This window comes from Acomys minous, assembly GCF_964271855.1.
Source record: "Acomys minous genome assembly, chromosome: 3".
NCBI lineage: Eukaryota > Metazoa > Chordata > Mammalia > Rodentia > Muridae > Acomys > Acomys minous.
Window position 1 is genome coordinate 78,878,533 of NC_140485.1, and position 15,376 is coordinate 78,893,908.

At 38.4% G+C, this 15,376-nt stretch overlaps 1 protein-coding gene across 2 annotated transcripts in view; it reads left to right on the forward strand.

Annotated features, from left to right (window-relative positions):
* The window catches only part of RBM39 (RNA binding motif protein 39), a 33,240-nt gene that overhangs the window by 11,547 nt on the left and 6,317 nt on the right, over positions 1 to 15,376 (forward strand). Inside the window, exons 5-13 of one of the 2 annotated variants that reach the window (XM_084775332.1) lie at positions 421 to 486; positions 584 to 637; positions 3,169 to 3,286; positions 5,360 to 5,512; positions 6,817 to 6,954; positions 7,322 to 7,387; positions 9,792 to 9,996; positions 10,438 to 10,515; positions 14,158 to 14,208. In XM_084775332.1, coding sequence (XP_084631458.1) covers positions 421 to 486; positions 584 to 637; positions 3,169 to 3,286; positions 5,360 to 5,512; positions 6,817 to 6,954; positions 7,322 to 7,387; positions 9,792 to 9,996; positions 10,438 to 10,515; positions 14,158 to 14,208 — 929 coding nt within the window. The remainder of the gene's footprint in view (positions 1 to 420; positions 487 to 583; positions 638 to 3,168; positions 3,287 to 5,359; positions 5,513 to 6,816; positions 6,955 to 7,321; positions 7,388 to 9,791; positions 9,997 to 10,437; positions 10,516 to 14,157; positions 14,209 to 15,376) is intronic. The other variant, XM_084775333.1, reaches the window with a different exon arrangement.

Sequence of the window (15,376 nt, forward strand, 5' to 3'; positions counted from 1 at the left end):
CTGTGTGTGTAAGTAAACTTTTGCCCCAAGAAAAACTGCAGAGTAAACAAGCTATGGTGGAATGAGAGTTCAGAGGAATTTGTTTTTATTGTTTGTAGTTTTAAACAGTCATTCATGTTCATTATTGTATGATTGAAAAACTGAAAATAGATGCACTGCATTTTTTTTTTAGAATCAAAATTTTGAGTCTGTAATGTAACTTTTGTAGTTGGCAACTCTAATCTGGTCCAGGATAGAAAAATATAATGGCTATAGTTCCTGGATAAAGTTATGATTTTTCTAAGTTCTCTAGTATCCTCTTTATAATTGAGGTAGAAAAGAAGCAGCCTAAACAATGTTAGAGTTGCTCGAGAGCCCATGAACTTGATCTTAGAAAGACACTAAACTTGTAACTAGTGTAATTTTGTGTTTTCTTTTTAGCTCCGGACCAAAATTTAACAGTGCCATCCGAGGAAAGATTGGGTTGCCTCATAGCATCAAATTAAGGTTTTTAAACATACTTCTGAATTGTTTAAATTGTTTTTCAAGGAAATATTGTGATAGAACCTGTTTGGGTAACTTGTGAAACTTTTTAACCTTGCAGCAGAAGACGTTCCCGAAGCAAAAGTCCATTCAGGAAAGACAAGAGCCCTGTGAGGTAGCTGTTGACCTTCCCTTCTTCTCCCCCTCCCCCCCCCCACTTTTACGTTTCGTTCTATAAACTTCTGTTATTGAACAAAAAACCCACTTCAAGTTGTATAATACTAATTAATGATCACGTTCTTCAACTTTCTGTTGAGTATTCCTTACATTGTTCTGCCTGCATGTGCATCTGCAGGCCAGAAGAGGGCACCAGATCACATTATAGATGGTTGTGAGCCACCATGTGGTTCCTGGGGATTGAACCCAGGACCTCTGGAAGAACAGTCAGTGCTCTTAACCTCTGAGCCATCTCTCCAGCCCCTAAGTCAAACTACTTTAGGTTGTTTTGTTTTTAAGTTTATTTGATGGGGTTTTTTGGTTTTGGTTTTGGTTTTTGGTTTTTTTGCTTTGTATTATTTGCCTTTATGGATGTCTAAAGGGTGTCAAATCTTCTGTAACTGGAGTAACAGACAATTGTGAGCTGCCATGTGGGTGCCGGGGATTGAAATGAGGACCTCTGGAAGAGCAGCCAGTGCTCTTAACTACTAAACCATCTCTTTAGCCCCAAATTTTATATAATCATAAAAGCAAAATGTCTTCAGAAAGTACAGATACTATATATCATCTTTTGTATTATATCAACAGCTAGTTTTGTCTCTGTGGCCTTAACTGTCCTGGCCTTACATTGTAGACAGGGCAGGCCTGAACTCAGACACACACATGCCTCTGCCTCCCAAGTACTGGGATAAAAGGTGTGTGTCACCCACACCAGGCTCCATAGCCAGGTTTTAATATCCTCCATACTGATAACTTGAAGTAGGCTTTATTACATATAGAATTGATTCATATTAACATACTTGAAATTACCTCATAGTAAAATAACAACAGTCACAAGTTTCAATATATGCCACTGTTTATAAGAAAGGCACTTTGTGTGTGTGTGTGTGTGTATAAATAAACAGTAGGGCATTAGATCACATTATAGATGGTTATGAACCACCATGTGGTTGCTGGGAATTGAACTCAGGACCTTAGGAAAAACAGATGGCGCTCTTAACCACTGAGCCATCTCTCCAGCCCTTGTTTTTTAAGATTTATTTATTACATGTATAGTATTTTGCCTGCGTGTACTCCTGCCCCCCAGAAGAGGGCACCAAATCTCATTATAGATGGTTGTGAGCCACCATGTGGTTGCTGGGAAGTGAACTCAGGATGTTTGGAAGAACAGACAGTGTTCTTAACCACTGAGCCATTTCTCCAGCCCTTGTTTTTGTTTTTTGAGACAGGGTTTCTCTGTGTAGTGCTTGACATCTCGAGATGAAAAGAGGGCACAAGATATTCTGGAGTTGCCCTTAAATGAAGAATCATCTCTTTCTAGCCCCTTGTTTACATTTCTTAAAAACTGATTTGTATATTTAAAATTACATTAAGATGGAGACATAGCTTAATGTAGATCGTTTACCTAACATATGAAATGTTGGCTTCAATCCCTAGAAGTGCACAGATGTAAAAGCACTTGCCTCAAGGTTTAAACTTTGTGCATGGGGGTGCACATCTTTAATCCCAGCCATCCAAGCAAAGGCAGGTACACTGAGTACAAGGCCAGCCTGGTTTATAAATTTGAGTCCAGGACAGTCAGGGCTGCACAGAGAAACCCTGTCTTCGGGGGCAACATGGGTTTAGTGCCTCCCAGTGGATAAGATTATACAAGTCTGTAATCCAACTACCTGAGAAGCAGAAAACAGGATCAAAAGTTCTAGATGGTGAGAGATGACTTAGGGATTATGAGCACTTGACTGCTTCTTCCTTCACAAAACCTGGGTTCAATTCTTAGCAACTACACGATAACTCACAGTCACCTGCTATTCAACTTTGAAGGATCTGATTTTCCTGAGCTTCTACATCAAAATAATATATGTGTGTGTGTGTGTGTGTATGAATGAACATATAGACATGTACATTACATAACAAGTAAAAACAAAAAAATCCTGGGCTTGGCGATGTACTCCTTTCATCTTTGCACTGAATGAGGAAGAGCCAGACAGATCTCTGAGCTTGAGAATAGTCTGATCTACAAAAGAGTCCAACAAAATCAACAAAGAAATGCTGTCGTAAAGCCCTCCCCCATTCCCCAAAAGTTGAGAACAGTTATAGAACACCCTTGATTTAAAGAGTTTAAGCTAGATTGGGTAGCAGGCACCATTAAATACTGGCACTGGGGCCAGGCAAGGTGGTGCAAGCCAGAAACCCAAGAACGCAGGGATACAGATTTCATTTTTAAAAGACCACTGTTGAGGCTGGGCATGGTGACGCACATCTCTGTGATTTCGAGAGCAACTCTGCCTAAAAATATAAATAATACTAGTACTTGGAAAGGAAGAGATAGGCAGACCCCTGATTTTCATTGTACCCTGGTCTACAGAGCATGATCCAGGATAGCTAAGCTTGCGCAGAGAAACTTTCCTCAGAAAAAACAAAATTGGGGGTGGAAATGGAGGCAATCACGATATATTATGTTGCGAAGTTAATATGTTTTTCTCCTATTAGGGAACCTATTGATAATCTAACTCCTGAGGAAAGAGATGCAAGGACAGTTTTCTGCATGCAGTTGGCAGCAAGAATTCGGCCAAGAGATTTGGAAGAGTTTTTCTCTACAGTAGGAAAGGTAACTGCTCACATTTAAAGACTGGAAGTTGATAGAAACTTTTAGTTATTGGCACAATGTTTGGGCACAGAGACTACACATTAAATCCCAATACAGAGCCGGGCATGTTTTTCTTTGCTTTTAACCTCAGCACTGAGAAGCACAGGCGGATCTCTGTGACGTCCAGGACAACCAGGACCACACAGAAAATTGTGTATTGAAAACAACTACAAAAATTAAGAAAGCAAAACAAAAAGACAAGTGCTCAAATTTGTGTATCTTTTTCAGGTTATAGTAAAAAACACTATATTATTTAATTTTTTCTTTAATTGCTCTATTATTAAACAGTTTGTGTGTCAATGTGCTGAGACCATTTCATAGTCCTTGTATATGTATAATGACTTAGTATTGGATACGTAGTTAGGTTCTTACATGATGAAGACCGGTTGTACCCCCTCTACTTTGCTTAGTATGTCAAGTATACTGTATTGTTGGTAATTTCACGAATACAGCATTTCTGTAATGACTGTTTTTGGAGACAGGGTTTCTCTGTAATAGCACTGACATTCCTGGTCTCACTTTGTATACCTGGCTGGCCTTGAACTAACAAGAGATCTGCTTCTCATGAGTATTGGGACTAAAGGCTTTTGCCACCAAGCCTGGCTCTAACTCCTAGAATCTTTTTTTTTTTTTTGGTTTTTCGAGACAGGGTCTCTCTGTGTAGCCTTGGCTGTCCTGGACTCGCTTTGTAGACCAGGCTGGCCTCGAACTCACAACGATCCGCCTGCCTCTGCCTCCCAAGTGCTGGGATTAAAGGCGTGCGCCACCACGCCCGGCTCTAACTCCTAGAATCTTTACTATCTTTCCCTCTTAATGGCCTCTAAGCCTTGGTTATCGATGGTAGTAGTAGATAAATCAGTGGGGCTGTATGGCCAGCTATGCAATCTCTATATTTGGACCAGTGGTGCTTTCTGAAAAGGTCTTTATTTGATGCAAAAGCTGCTTTGATCAGAGATGAGGCTAACTACACTTCCTGGTGTATAAAGATGCATATTTACATTTTTCTTTCAGTTGCGCTGCTTTGGAGAAGTGACAACACTAAATTATATACTATGATCTATGGTCTCAACAGACATGGGAAGTTTAGTAGGTCTACAGTACAGAAATAGATTATGATTTCTCTTATTCAGTCAGCTATAACTTTAAAATTAGACAGTTGTTTGTTAATCCTTGATAGAAAAGTGCCACACTGCACAGTTTGGGAATGTTCCTGTTAATCAACATTGTGTTTTGTAGGTATCACAGCAGGGTAGGACTATTGATTACTTTTCTCCCTTGGCAGCTTGTTTAAGCCCCCTCCAGTGCTAAGAGAGCTAGTCCTCAGGGAAGAGCTTCCAGGTCAGTTACAGCTGAGTTCCTCCAAGCCTTACTTCCATACATTGTGCTTGTCCCCTTAGCAATAGAGACTAAGCTTGACATTTGGAAGATAACCAAGCATTACAAAAATAGGCAATTTTCATTTCTTGTTAAAGCACCTTTACCTGTTGATAAATTTCACTAACAAATTGCATATTTCTGTAAGAGTTAAAAATAGCTGAGTGTGGTGGCACTCTGGAAGCAGAGCAGGCAGAATTTCAGGCCAGCCTGGTTTACAAAGGGAGACCAGGACAGCCAAGGCTACACAGAGAAACCGTATCTCGAACAACAAAACAAAACAAACCCAAAGACAGCTGTTTGCTGCCAATATAGGAACTTGCCACTACACCTGGTTATTACTGTTTTTTCAGTATCGCTGTGTAGTGCAGGCTGGCGTGAAACAAAGAGCCACCTGCTTCTGCGTCAATAGTGCCTGAATTAAAGACCTGGCTATACTCTGACTCCTGTACTGACATTTAGTCTTTGCTTTAGAGGCTGAGGCATAGATTAATGTGACTCTAATGCCAGCAAGGTCTACACAATGGAGTTAAAAGATATAGGGGCTTGTATTGAGACAATATTTCTGATGAAAAAAATCTTTTCTGTGTTAAAATAATTATGTGTGTACTTCTGCATTATTTGGCTACAGAATTGTAAACATTGCACTTTTCATTTTAGGTTCGAGATGTGAGGATGATTTCTGATAGAAATTCAAGACGTTCCAAAGGAATTGCCTATGTGGAATTTGTTGATGTTAGTTCAGTGCCTCTAGCAATCGGGTTAACTGGCCAACGAGTTTTAGGAGTGCCAATCATAGTACAGGCATCACAGGTAACTTTTGTTTCTTTGCTTGGTTTTTCAAGACAGGGCTTCTCTGTGACTTTGGCTGTCCTGAACTCACTTTGTAGACCAGGGTGGCCTCCAACTCAAATGGATGCGCCTCCCTCTGTCTCCCCAGTGCATGGATTAGGGTGTGTGCCACCATGCACGCCAATGTCAGCAGTTAGTGTTAGACATGAGGATTGTTGAGACACCAAGAATAAATATTATTAATTATACAATAGAGCTAATAGTTAAATTTATTCATAGAATTAATGGGAAAAGGAAAATCAGTGAGATGGTTGTTTACATCCTTGTAAGTCTTACAGAGTAGTACTGGTCAATGGGTAAGTACCAGTCCATACATAGCAATTTCTTACCAAAGTAAAAATTCCCGGGCTGGAGAGATGGCTCAGAGGTTGAGTACTGACTGCTCTTCCAATTCCCAGCAACCACATATTGGCTCACAACCATCTATAACAAGATCTGTATACATAATAAATAAATAAATCTTTTAAAAAAAAACTGAAAAAAAAAATTCCCACCTAGGGTTTAGAGTTGCCTCAGCAGTTAATGGCTTGTAAGTTTCTCAACTTATATTTTGGTACGTGTTAATGAAGATATTTACAAATATCAAATGAAGAATGTGATTTTTGTGTTTATCTTGTGATAGCACAAGGCAAATTCCTGTGGTTTGTTTTAATTTTTATTTATACTTTCATGAAATGAGGACTATAGTTGGCGTATTCCTCAAAACCTTATTAAAATGGTAAAAATACAGCATGTGACACAGCTGTTTACTGTACAGCTTAGAGTCACGGGATATATAGGTTTCTGGTAGAGCGTTTGCATAATGTACCCTTGTCTCTTGAGTTTAGTATTGCAATTTAATGCCATTAATGTGGATAGCTCTCACCACCATCCTTTCTCTGTAAAAAATTTTGGGACCCAAAAAAAATTTTTTTTTTTCTTTTCTTTTCTTTTTAAATTTATTTATTGTGTTTGCCTTGGTTTTTTTGCCTGTGAGAGCGAAACTGGAACTGGAGTTACAGACAATTGTGTGCCTCCACGTGGGTGCTGGGAATTGAACTCAGGAACTCTGGAAGAACAGCCAGAGCTCTTAACCATGGAGCCATCTCTCCAGCCCCCAAAAATCTTCTTATCCACAATTCTGTTGTACTTTTTCTAGATCTTTTTCTATTTTTCAAGATTCCTTTAAATAGATTTGTAGGGCACAGTTTTTCTATGTTATGCCTCATTAGTTGTTGAACATATACTTGGTATATATTAGTGTTTGATGTGTATTTTATTTACAGGCAGAAAAAAACAGAGCTGCTGCAATGGCAAATAATTTACAAAAGGGAAGTGCTGGACCTATGAGGCTCTATGTGGGCTCGTTGCACTTTAACATAACTGAAGATATGCTTCGGGGGATCTTCGAGCCTTTCGGAAGGGTAAATTTAGTGCTTCCCTTTTCTAAATCTATAGACCATTTCTCTGCCAAAGTGAATTTGCTTTTAATTTGATGTTGTTTTTCAAGACAACCTTGGCTGTCCTGCACTCACTTTGTACACCAGGCCATCCTTGAACTCACAGACATCTTCTGTCTCCGTCTCTGTAGAGTGCTGGAGACGCTTGTGCACACCACCAGTCCCAGCAAAGTGCAAAGTTGCAATAATTCCTAGGCCTTAACAAATTTTATTTTTAAAGATGTAATGTTTTCCCTTCTTCTGAAGGCTGGGGGATATGCTTAAGTCTATTCTGTATATTTTTTACACTATAGCTTAAAGAATAATTTCATCTAATGCCTTTAAATTTTAGATTGAAAGTATCCAGCTCATGATGGATAGTGAAACTGGTCGATCTAAGGGATATGGATTCATTACCGTAAGTAGTTGTCTTCTATAAAGACAAGCAATATTTGTGGGTTGGTAATTACTGGGAATGAAGAATTAGTATTTCCAAGTGATTTCATATACAGACACCGTTCTTTCTAGTGTGTCCTTTGTCTGTTTTGGTGTGTGCAAATGAGTGTCAGATTCTCCTTGAAGTAGAGTGTATATATATTTAAGACATTGTTCCTCAGTGTAATTCTCCTGGTATACCAGGCTTGCTCCAGCTCCTCAGTGGGGAACCTACTTCAGTGCCAGGTTCATTATGCACATTCTTACTACTTAAAGTGAATATCTATGAGATTGTAACTTTTCAAGTCATATGATACTGCTATTGTAGCTTCTAGTCCTAGAATTAGAGCTTAAGCTACCATATCTCACATTGTTAGAAAAGCTCATGTGGTACAGCCAGGTCCCTGATTTGTCTCAGTAAATCAGGTTTCATTGTCTAACCAGCGTTATCTGCTGAGCTTATGAACTACCTTCATAAACTACTGTACCCTTGTTGAGGCACCAAGCCCAGATTCTCAGTAAGTTTGAGTAGTGTCTGCCATGGGCTGCTGTCTCATTGCTCTTTCCTTCTTGTTTGCTTTGTCTTTGTTTCTTAGTAATTTTGGGACACAATTCAAAAAGTTGGAATTTTCAGATACATAGTGTATGTCAGCACAAATTAAGCATTTAAAGACCCTGCAGTAGATACATTTATTTATTAACTTGTGGCACCAGGGATTTGCTATGCAGACAAGTCTGAGAAGGGATAAAAATAAAAAGCCTCTGCCTCCCAACTGGCTGGATTTAAGATGTGTTCCACCAGACCAGCCTTGAGCAGTTACTTAAAACTTTATAATGTTTGTATGTTTGGTGAGTAAGAGTCAGACACATTCTATCTGAAAACATGGCAAAATAATGTGGAAGCCATGGACAAGTTAGTTTGGAATGGGATTTAGTAAAGGAGCCACATAGTGTAGTGAAGATATAGCCAGTCAAAGGGTGGCTTTGGTTCAGTGACCCAAAAAGGTCCTTGGTGGCATCATTTCAAGAATTGGCATTTGCCAAACTTGAAAGTGGAATGGATAAGACCCACCACTTAAAAGAAAATTTTAGTATTATGCTTGAAGGCAAGAAATAAAATCACAAAGAGTGAAAAAAAATTATGTAACATGGAAGCAATTTTCAGTTTTACTTTTTTGGTTTTTGCTTGTGAGCCTAATCTTTGTGTTTTGGGCGGCAGGGGAGGGGCTTGGTTGGTGGTGGTGGTGGTCTTCTAAGGCAGGATCTCAACCCAGGTAATCAACACACTTAATTATTTTCTTGCTTTTTTAAAATTTAGGGGCCAGATCTGTCTCTGCAGCCCTAGAACTGCTTATATATGTTAGCTGGCTTTAACTTGAATAACATAATTTCATCCTACTGAAAATCAGGGTTAAAGGCATGTGCTTGTAGACTTGGCTCCTTTAGCTCTTTTTTGTATTGTTCATGACTTTGGACTCCTGATCTTCATGAGTTTGCTTGGATTGCTGACCATGGTTACTCTACTAGGTGTCCTTTTCTGCATCTCAACATTGATAAAGGGCCAAGAATTAGAGGGTCTTTTTTCCTTCCTCTTTTAGAAATTACCTTTTTTTCTTTTTTTAACATTAATGGGTTTTTTGTTTTTGTTTTAAGACAGATTTATAACAGTCCTTATTTCTGGCTTTAAGCATTTTATAGTTTAATTAATATAGTGTTTTCAATAACCTGGGTTTAGAACTAGAGCTGGATTCTGTAAACTAAACTCAGGTTCATTGGAACCAGAGTAGCAAGTACTCTAATCCCTAGCAACATTAATTTGAATGAGGAAGGTCTTGTAGTATTCCTTGAGGCTACAAGAATCAATCCTATGAAATCTGAAAAGAAAATAGAGCCTGGTTTTATGTTTTTCAAAAGGGGTAACTCTTAAAGTATGGGACCCTGAGACATTATTTGGAGTTTTAAAGAGAGATGTGAAGCCAGTTATGGTAGTAGAGGCAGGTGGATTGCTGTGAGTTCAAGGACAGGCTGGTATATAAAGCAAGTACAGGACAGCCAAGACTACACACAGAGACCTGGCTCTGACTCCCAAGGGCCGGAATTAGAGGCATGCGTCGCCACACCTTTAATCCCATGCAATTGGGATGTTGAGGTAGGGTGCTGTTAAGGTGTTCAGGACTAGCTCCGTCTACCTAGTGAGTTCCAGAATGTTACATAGTGAAACTGCCTAAAAATTAAAGTTTAAGGGATTATCATTAAGCTATTTTATTTCTTCATCTGCAAAATTTGTTAGATTTTTTTTGTACTTTATCAAGATAAGATTTATGAAGTTACTATTTGTCTACAGTGAAATAAATGCAAATTACTCAAATATCTGTTGTCCATTTTAGTTTTCTGACTCAGAATGTGCCAAAAAGGCTTTGGAACAGCTTAATGGATTTGAACTAGCTGGAAGGCCAATGAAAGTTGGTCATGTTACTGAACGAACTGATGCTTCTAGTGCTAGTTCATTTTTGGACAGCGATGAACTAGAAAGAACTGGAATTGACTTGGGAACAACTGGTCGTCTCCAGTTAATGGCGAGACTTGCAGAGGGTATGTTTTTAATGGTGTTACTGATTTATCATGGGTATAGTGGTGAAAAAGAAAGGTAACCTTGCAAACTATAAAATGAAAGTAATTTGAGGGGTCATTTCATCTATAGGATTAGTTAGTACATTTTTATTGAAGTTTTAATGCCATTGTTTTGGTTTGTATATATCAGACTCAGTAAGTTGTCATCATTTTACCTTGCCCTTTTAGAGTTTTATTCCTTTATTTTAAGGGTGTACCAATGCTACAACATGGGGTAGAGATCCGAGAACCACTTGTGGGTAGTTAAGTTTTACCTATATGTGTACCAAAGATTGAAGGTTATCAGCCTTGGTGATATTAAGGTCTTTTAATGCAGAGCGATTTTGGTGGCATCTCTAAATTGGCCACATAGTATAAATTCCCCAAATCTGGTTAAAAACTTGAAGACTCGTTCCTTCACAGGTACAGGTTTGCAGATTCCACCAGCAGCACAGCAAGCTTTACAGATGAGTGGCTCTTTGGCATTTGGTGCTGTGGCAGGTAGGAATTGAATCTTTTCTAATTTGAAATCATTTTTTCACCTAATTCGAAAATATGCCAAATTTCTTTGCATTTCAAAGGACTAACTGAGAATTCAATTCATTAAGTACTTCTTGAATCTTAATGATTGTAAATAAATGTAGGTTTAGTATATAACTGTATACTAGCCAGAATGCCCTAAGAGACTATAGAAACATCTCACGTATAGTTTCAATCATTGCTATTAATGTTTAGAAAACGCCCAGAATTAACTAGAATTTAGTTTTGCTTAAATTGTTCCATTACCAGTAGCACAGGGAAAGCTACAAGCAATTTAGCTTTTAATTCAGCCCAATTACAGCCCTTTCTGTTTGTGTGCTCAGAACCATCTAATAGATCTAGTACTGGCGCATCTAGCTGTGATACTTTTTGCACACAAACAGACAAAATTCTTACTGAAACAAGTTAAATAGTCATAAATCTAGGAGCTAAGGTAATGTTTGGTTTTGAGATGTCATGGCTAGAACTAAATACAATATATGATATGATAAAGTCCCTGAAATTCCAACTTGGGGAGAATCAGGAAACATTACTATAATTTCTATGCCAGACTGGACTGCAGAGTGACACCCTGTTTTTAAATGTTTATTTGGTGCCACAAGTGTTGAGGAATTCCTACTGATAGAAGTGATCATTGTGAGACCTTTGGCTGGAGGCAACTTATACTCCCAGAACTATCCATTATCTGAGTTTCGATTTTCAATTAAAAAAAAAAAAATAGCTGGTGTGAATCAGCGACAACATACTGCTTTTTTTTTCTTTTTTTCTTTTTTTCTTTTTTTCTTTTTTTCTTTTTTGCCAAGACAGAGTCTCCCCATGTAGCCTTGGCTGTCCTGGACTCGCTTTGTGGACCAGGCTGGCCTCGAACTCAAACCAGCCTCCTGTCTCTGCCTCCTGAGTGCCTTATGGTGCTTTCTGTAATTGAAGTGAACTTATTTGAGAAATAACCCATAGTACTGGTGTTAAGATGATTTAAGTTGCTTCTAAAGCATTTCTGTTCAATTACCAGCAAGCTCAAACATCAGCTCAGTTACCTTTTACTCTCCTTGATGATCCACGCCCACTGAAAGCAACAACACATACACATCATACATGTCTACACATAAAGATCAGACTTACTGTTTAAAAGATAATGATGGGCATGCGGAGAGTGCAAGCCCATAATCCTAGCACTTGATGGTCAGAGTCAGGCAGATAGTGGTGTGGTTTTCCAGTCCTTTCAAGTACAGCAAGGTCCATACAGAGAAACCCAGTCTTGAAAAACTACAAAAAGTAATATAATGGGCCAAGCTGGGAAGTGTACACCTTGGGAGGGAGACAGAGCCTACCTGTGCTACAGAGTACACTGCAAGATAGCCAGGACAATGTAGAACAAGACTCTGATTCCAGACATAAAGAGGTTTGGTTTTCTTTTGTTTTTTTAACTTTATTGCTTTTCTTCTTTTTTTTTTTCTTTTCTTTTTTTTTTCTTTCCATCTTTCAAGGTCAAATTGTTAAAAATAAATAAATAAAAAGGCTCAACCATGTTGTAGGCAATCATCCCACTAGAGTATATTTCTCAGCTTTTCTACCACTGTGGCCCTTTAGCGCAGTTTTCATGCTGTGCTGACGCCCACCAGAAAATTATTTTCATTGCTGATTCATAACTCTAATTTTGCTACTGTTACAAATGGTGCTTTAGGTTCAAGTCCCTAAAGCGGTGTGACCCACAGGTTGAGAACCGCAGCCAATGAGAAGATTATTTACAGGAGAAGTGAGAGAGTTAAGATTAGGCAAGGTCTTCTCACTATGTAATCCACATAAGTTAGCACAATTAGTATGCTGTCCTAGGACAATGAATTCCAGGCCACGCTGACCTCCCTCTAGGTGCAGTGACACACACCTATATCTTCAGCCATTTGGGCAATCCAGGCAGGTGCATCTCTTGAGTTTGAGGCCAACCTGTTCTACAAAGCATATCCAGGACAGCCAAGGCTGCACAGAGAGACCCTCTCTTGACATCCCCTGTTTGCCCCCCCAAAGCCTTCTCATTGTTAATTCTCTTCGTAGTTTAATACCAAATCATATTTGGATGATTTGTCCTAGTGGTTATTAACCAAAATTCTTAGATGGTGGGGGAAATATAATGATGGGTTTAAGGGGTTAAGAAAATTGGCTACTCTTTTTTGTTTTTTCAAGGCACCACCATGCTCAACTTCACTGGCTACTCTTGCATGGGTCCCAGGTTCTAGTTCAGGCATTCCCACAGCTATCTATAACTCCTATTCCAGGTATCTGATGCCGCCTTCCAACCCTGAAGGTAATAGGAACACATGTGTTCCATCCCAGACGTTCATCCAGGCACAGTCAGCCAGGATGTGTTTAAATAGAAATCACTTGAGTGGAGATTATCTCTATTTGTTTTAATTGCATTTTAAAAATTTGCTGTAAGATGCTTTCTTATGCCTCTGCCCATGTGTGGGAAGTTAAAGGCCAATTTATATGTTGTTGCTCTATCCTTCTACACATAGGTGTTTCAGAGATCTAATGAGGCAGTCAGGATGGCAGCCTGCTCATTTCTGTACTAGTATTATATATATACAGCTTCTCATTGCTGAGGCAGGATGCTACTGGGTATCTCTGTTTGGCCTTTGTCTCATTCTGTATCCCCCAAATCAGAGCAATCCTTCAGCCTTCTGTTTTCTAGGTTCACCCCAACCCACTCCTGATGGGGCCAGCTCTTTTAACACAATAAATGCAGTACTTTAAATTTCCTTACATTTCTTATTCTCTTTTCATGTTGCATATTGAGCTTCAGTGTTTATTAGCTATGATAGCGTTACAGCAATATAGGAGCTTGACTTTTATTTGAGAGACAAAGTCTCACTAGGATGTTGTAAGGTCTGCTCTGAAATTCTTTGTTGTATAGATCAGGTTGACACAGTGTTGCCTCTGCCCTATGATTCCTTAGAATAAAATACTTGGACCCCACCTGTTAGCTGTTTGAGTTTGTTTGCCTCTCATGCAAATTTTATTTACTTGACAGATTTATTTAATATGCTTTCCTATATAGACATAGTAATTTTTACTGTAGGTACTCGAATCAACATTGTTTAAATTGTCAATCTGATAAAAATTAAGTTTTTCTGGTTAATGCTAACCAGTGAACACAGTCCTAGCTATTCAGTGTTTGTGGCTGCTGCGGCAACAGTTTTAATAATAACCTTATGAAATACTGAATTCCTACTACCGCTATTTACAAAATTTTATTATCCAAGTACTTGGAATTGAATTCTCAATCAGGGTTTTTCACATTTTTTTTACTGGTCTGCTCCCCTTTCCCCATTTCCCATTATTCCTAACTATGGTATCAATGGAACACCGTGTATGGCAGATAGGGAGGAAAGTACTAGGAGTAGGAGGAAAGGCGAATAATTTCCTAGGATAAGAGGGAACAACAGGCCCCAAAGCCTTGTCAATGAGGAATGGGGAAGGAGGTTTTGCTGCCAGGTTTTACTAAGTTTATTTTAATAAACCCTGCTGCTGAAGTCCTCTTTTATTAATACTTTCCTGACATTTACCCTGTTAGTTGAGGCTCTTCATTGTTCCTGCACTGAGCTGTAGAATTCTCTTTTGTTATAGATTTGCAAACACGACTTTCCCAACAGACTGAAGGTGAGTTACTTATATTTTTCAGCTTTTTTGTCTTTTAAATATAGTTGAATATACAAAGATATAATTTGTTAACTGAGGTTGGAATATAGTTTGCCGTGCATTGTAATGTAATTAAAAAATAACAATGAATTAACAGTCAAAGAATATAAAACCGTCTGTAGTTACTTTTGTTGTGGACTGCTTGAATATTATAGTCTGCGGTTTAGTTTTCTCACCCCCTAGTACAGTGCTGGCCATGCATGCTTAGTACTCTGTTCTTGACACCTAAAAAAGGAAGACCCGATACTCAGTCTTAGATTTCATTCATGTTTTTCTATAAGTGTAAAGTTTAAATAAAAGGAAGTGAAGTATTATCATTATTTTACCAGGCCAGACTTGGAACTTGAAATATGGAGTGAGTTCAGTTCCAGAAGCCACATGGCAGTTCATAGTCATCTGTTATGGGATCTAATTCCCTCTTCTGTTATGTATAAAAGACAGAGCACTAAAATATATAAAATTTATTAGTAATTAAATCTCTTTGAAAGTTTACTTAAGTTTAGAATTCTGTGTAGATTGGATTGTTTGATAATGTTACACATATTAGTTTGTACTGCCTGTGGTATATCGCCAGTAATACGGCTATAAATTGTAATAAAGTACATGTGAAGTGGACATTTGACAGTGACTTAGATGAGAATTAAATATATTTTAAGCTTCTTTAAGAAAATGCCACCTTTGTACGGTTTGTTTAATGATTAACAGATTTATCAAAAGTGAACAATAGAAGATTTCATTACTCATCTGCATGCTGCAAAGTTTGAGCAAGAAAAATCCTTTTGTAATTCTCTTGATTTGTAGTTCCCCTCGGCTGCTTTCTTAATTTTTTAGTTATAACTTGGTGTGGTGACACATTGACATATTCCTTTAATCCCAACATTCGGAGGCAGATACAGGTAGATCTCTGAGTTGGAGGGACAGCCTGTTCAACAAAATGAGTGTGGAACAGGCAAGGCTGCAACACAGAGACACTGTCTAGACAAACAAAAAGCTTTTTAATTATGCATACTTGTTTGATTTTTGAGACAGGGTCCCCATTATATAGCTCTGACCTCAACTCTGTAGAGCTGACTGGTTTGTTACACAGATCTGTTTACTCTGAATTCTTGAGCTGGTCCTCTTTAATTGT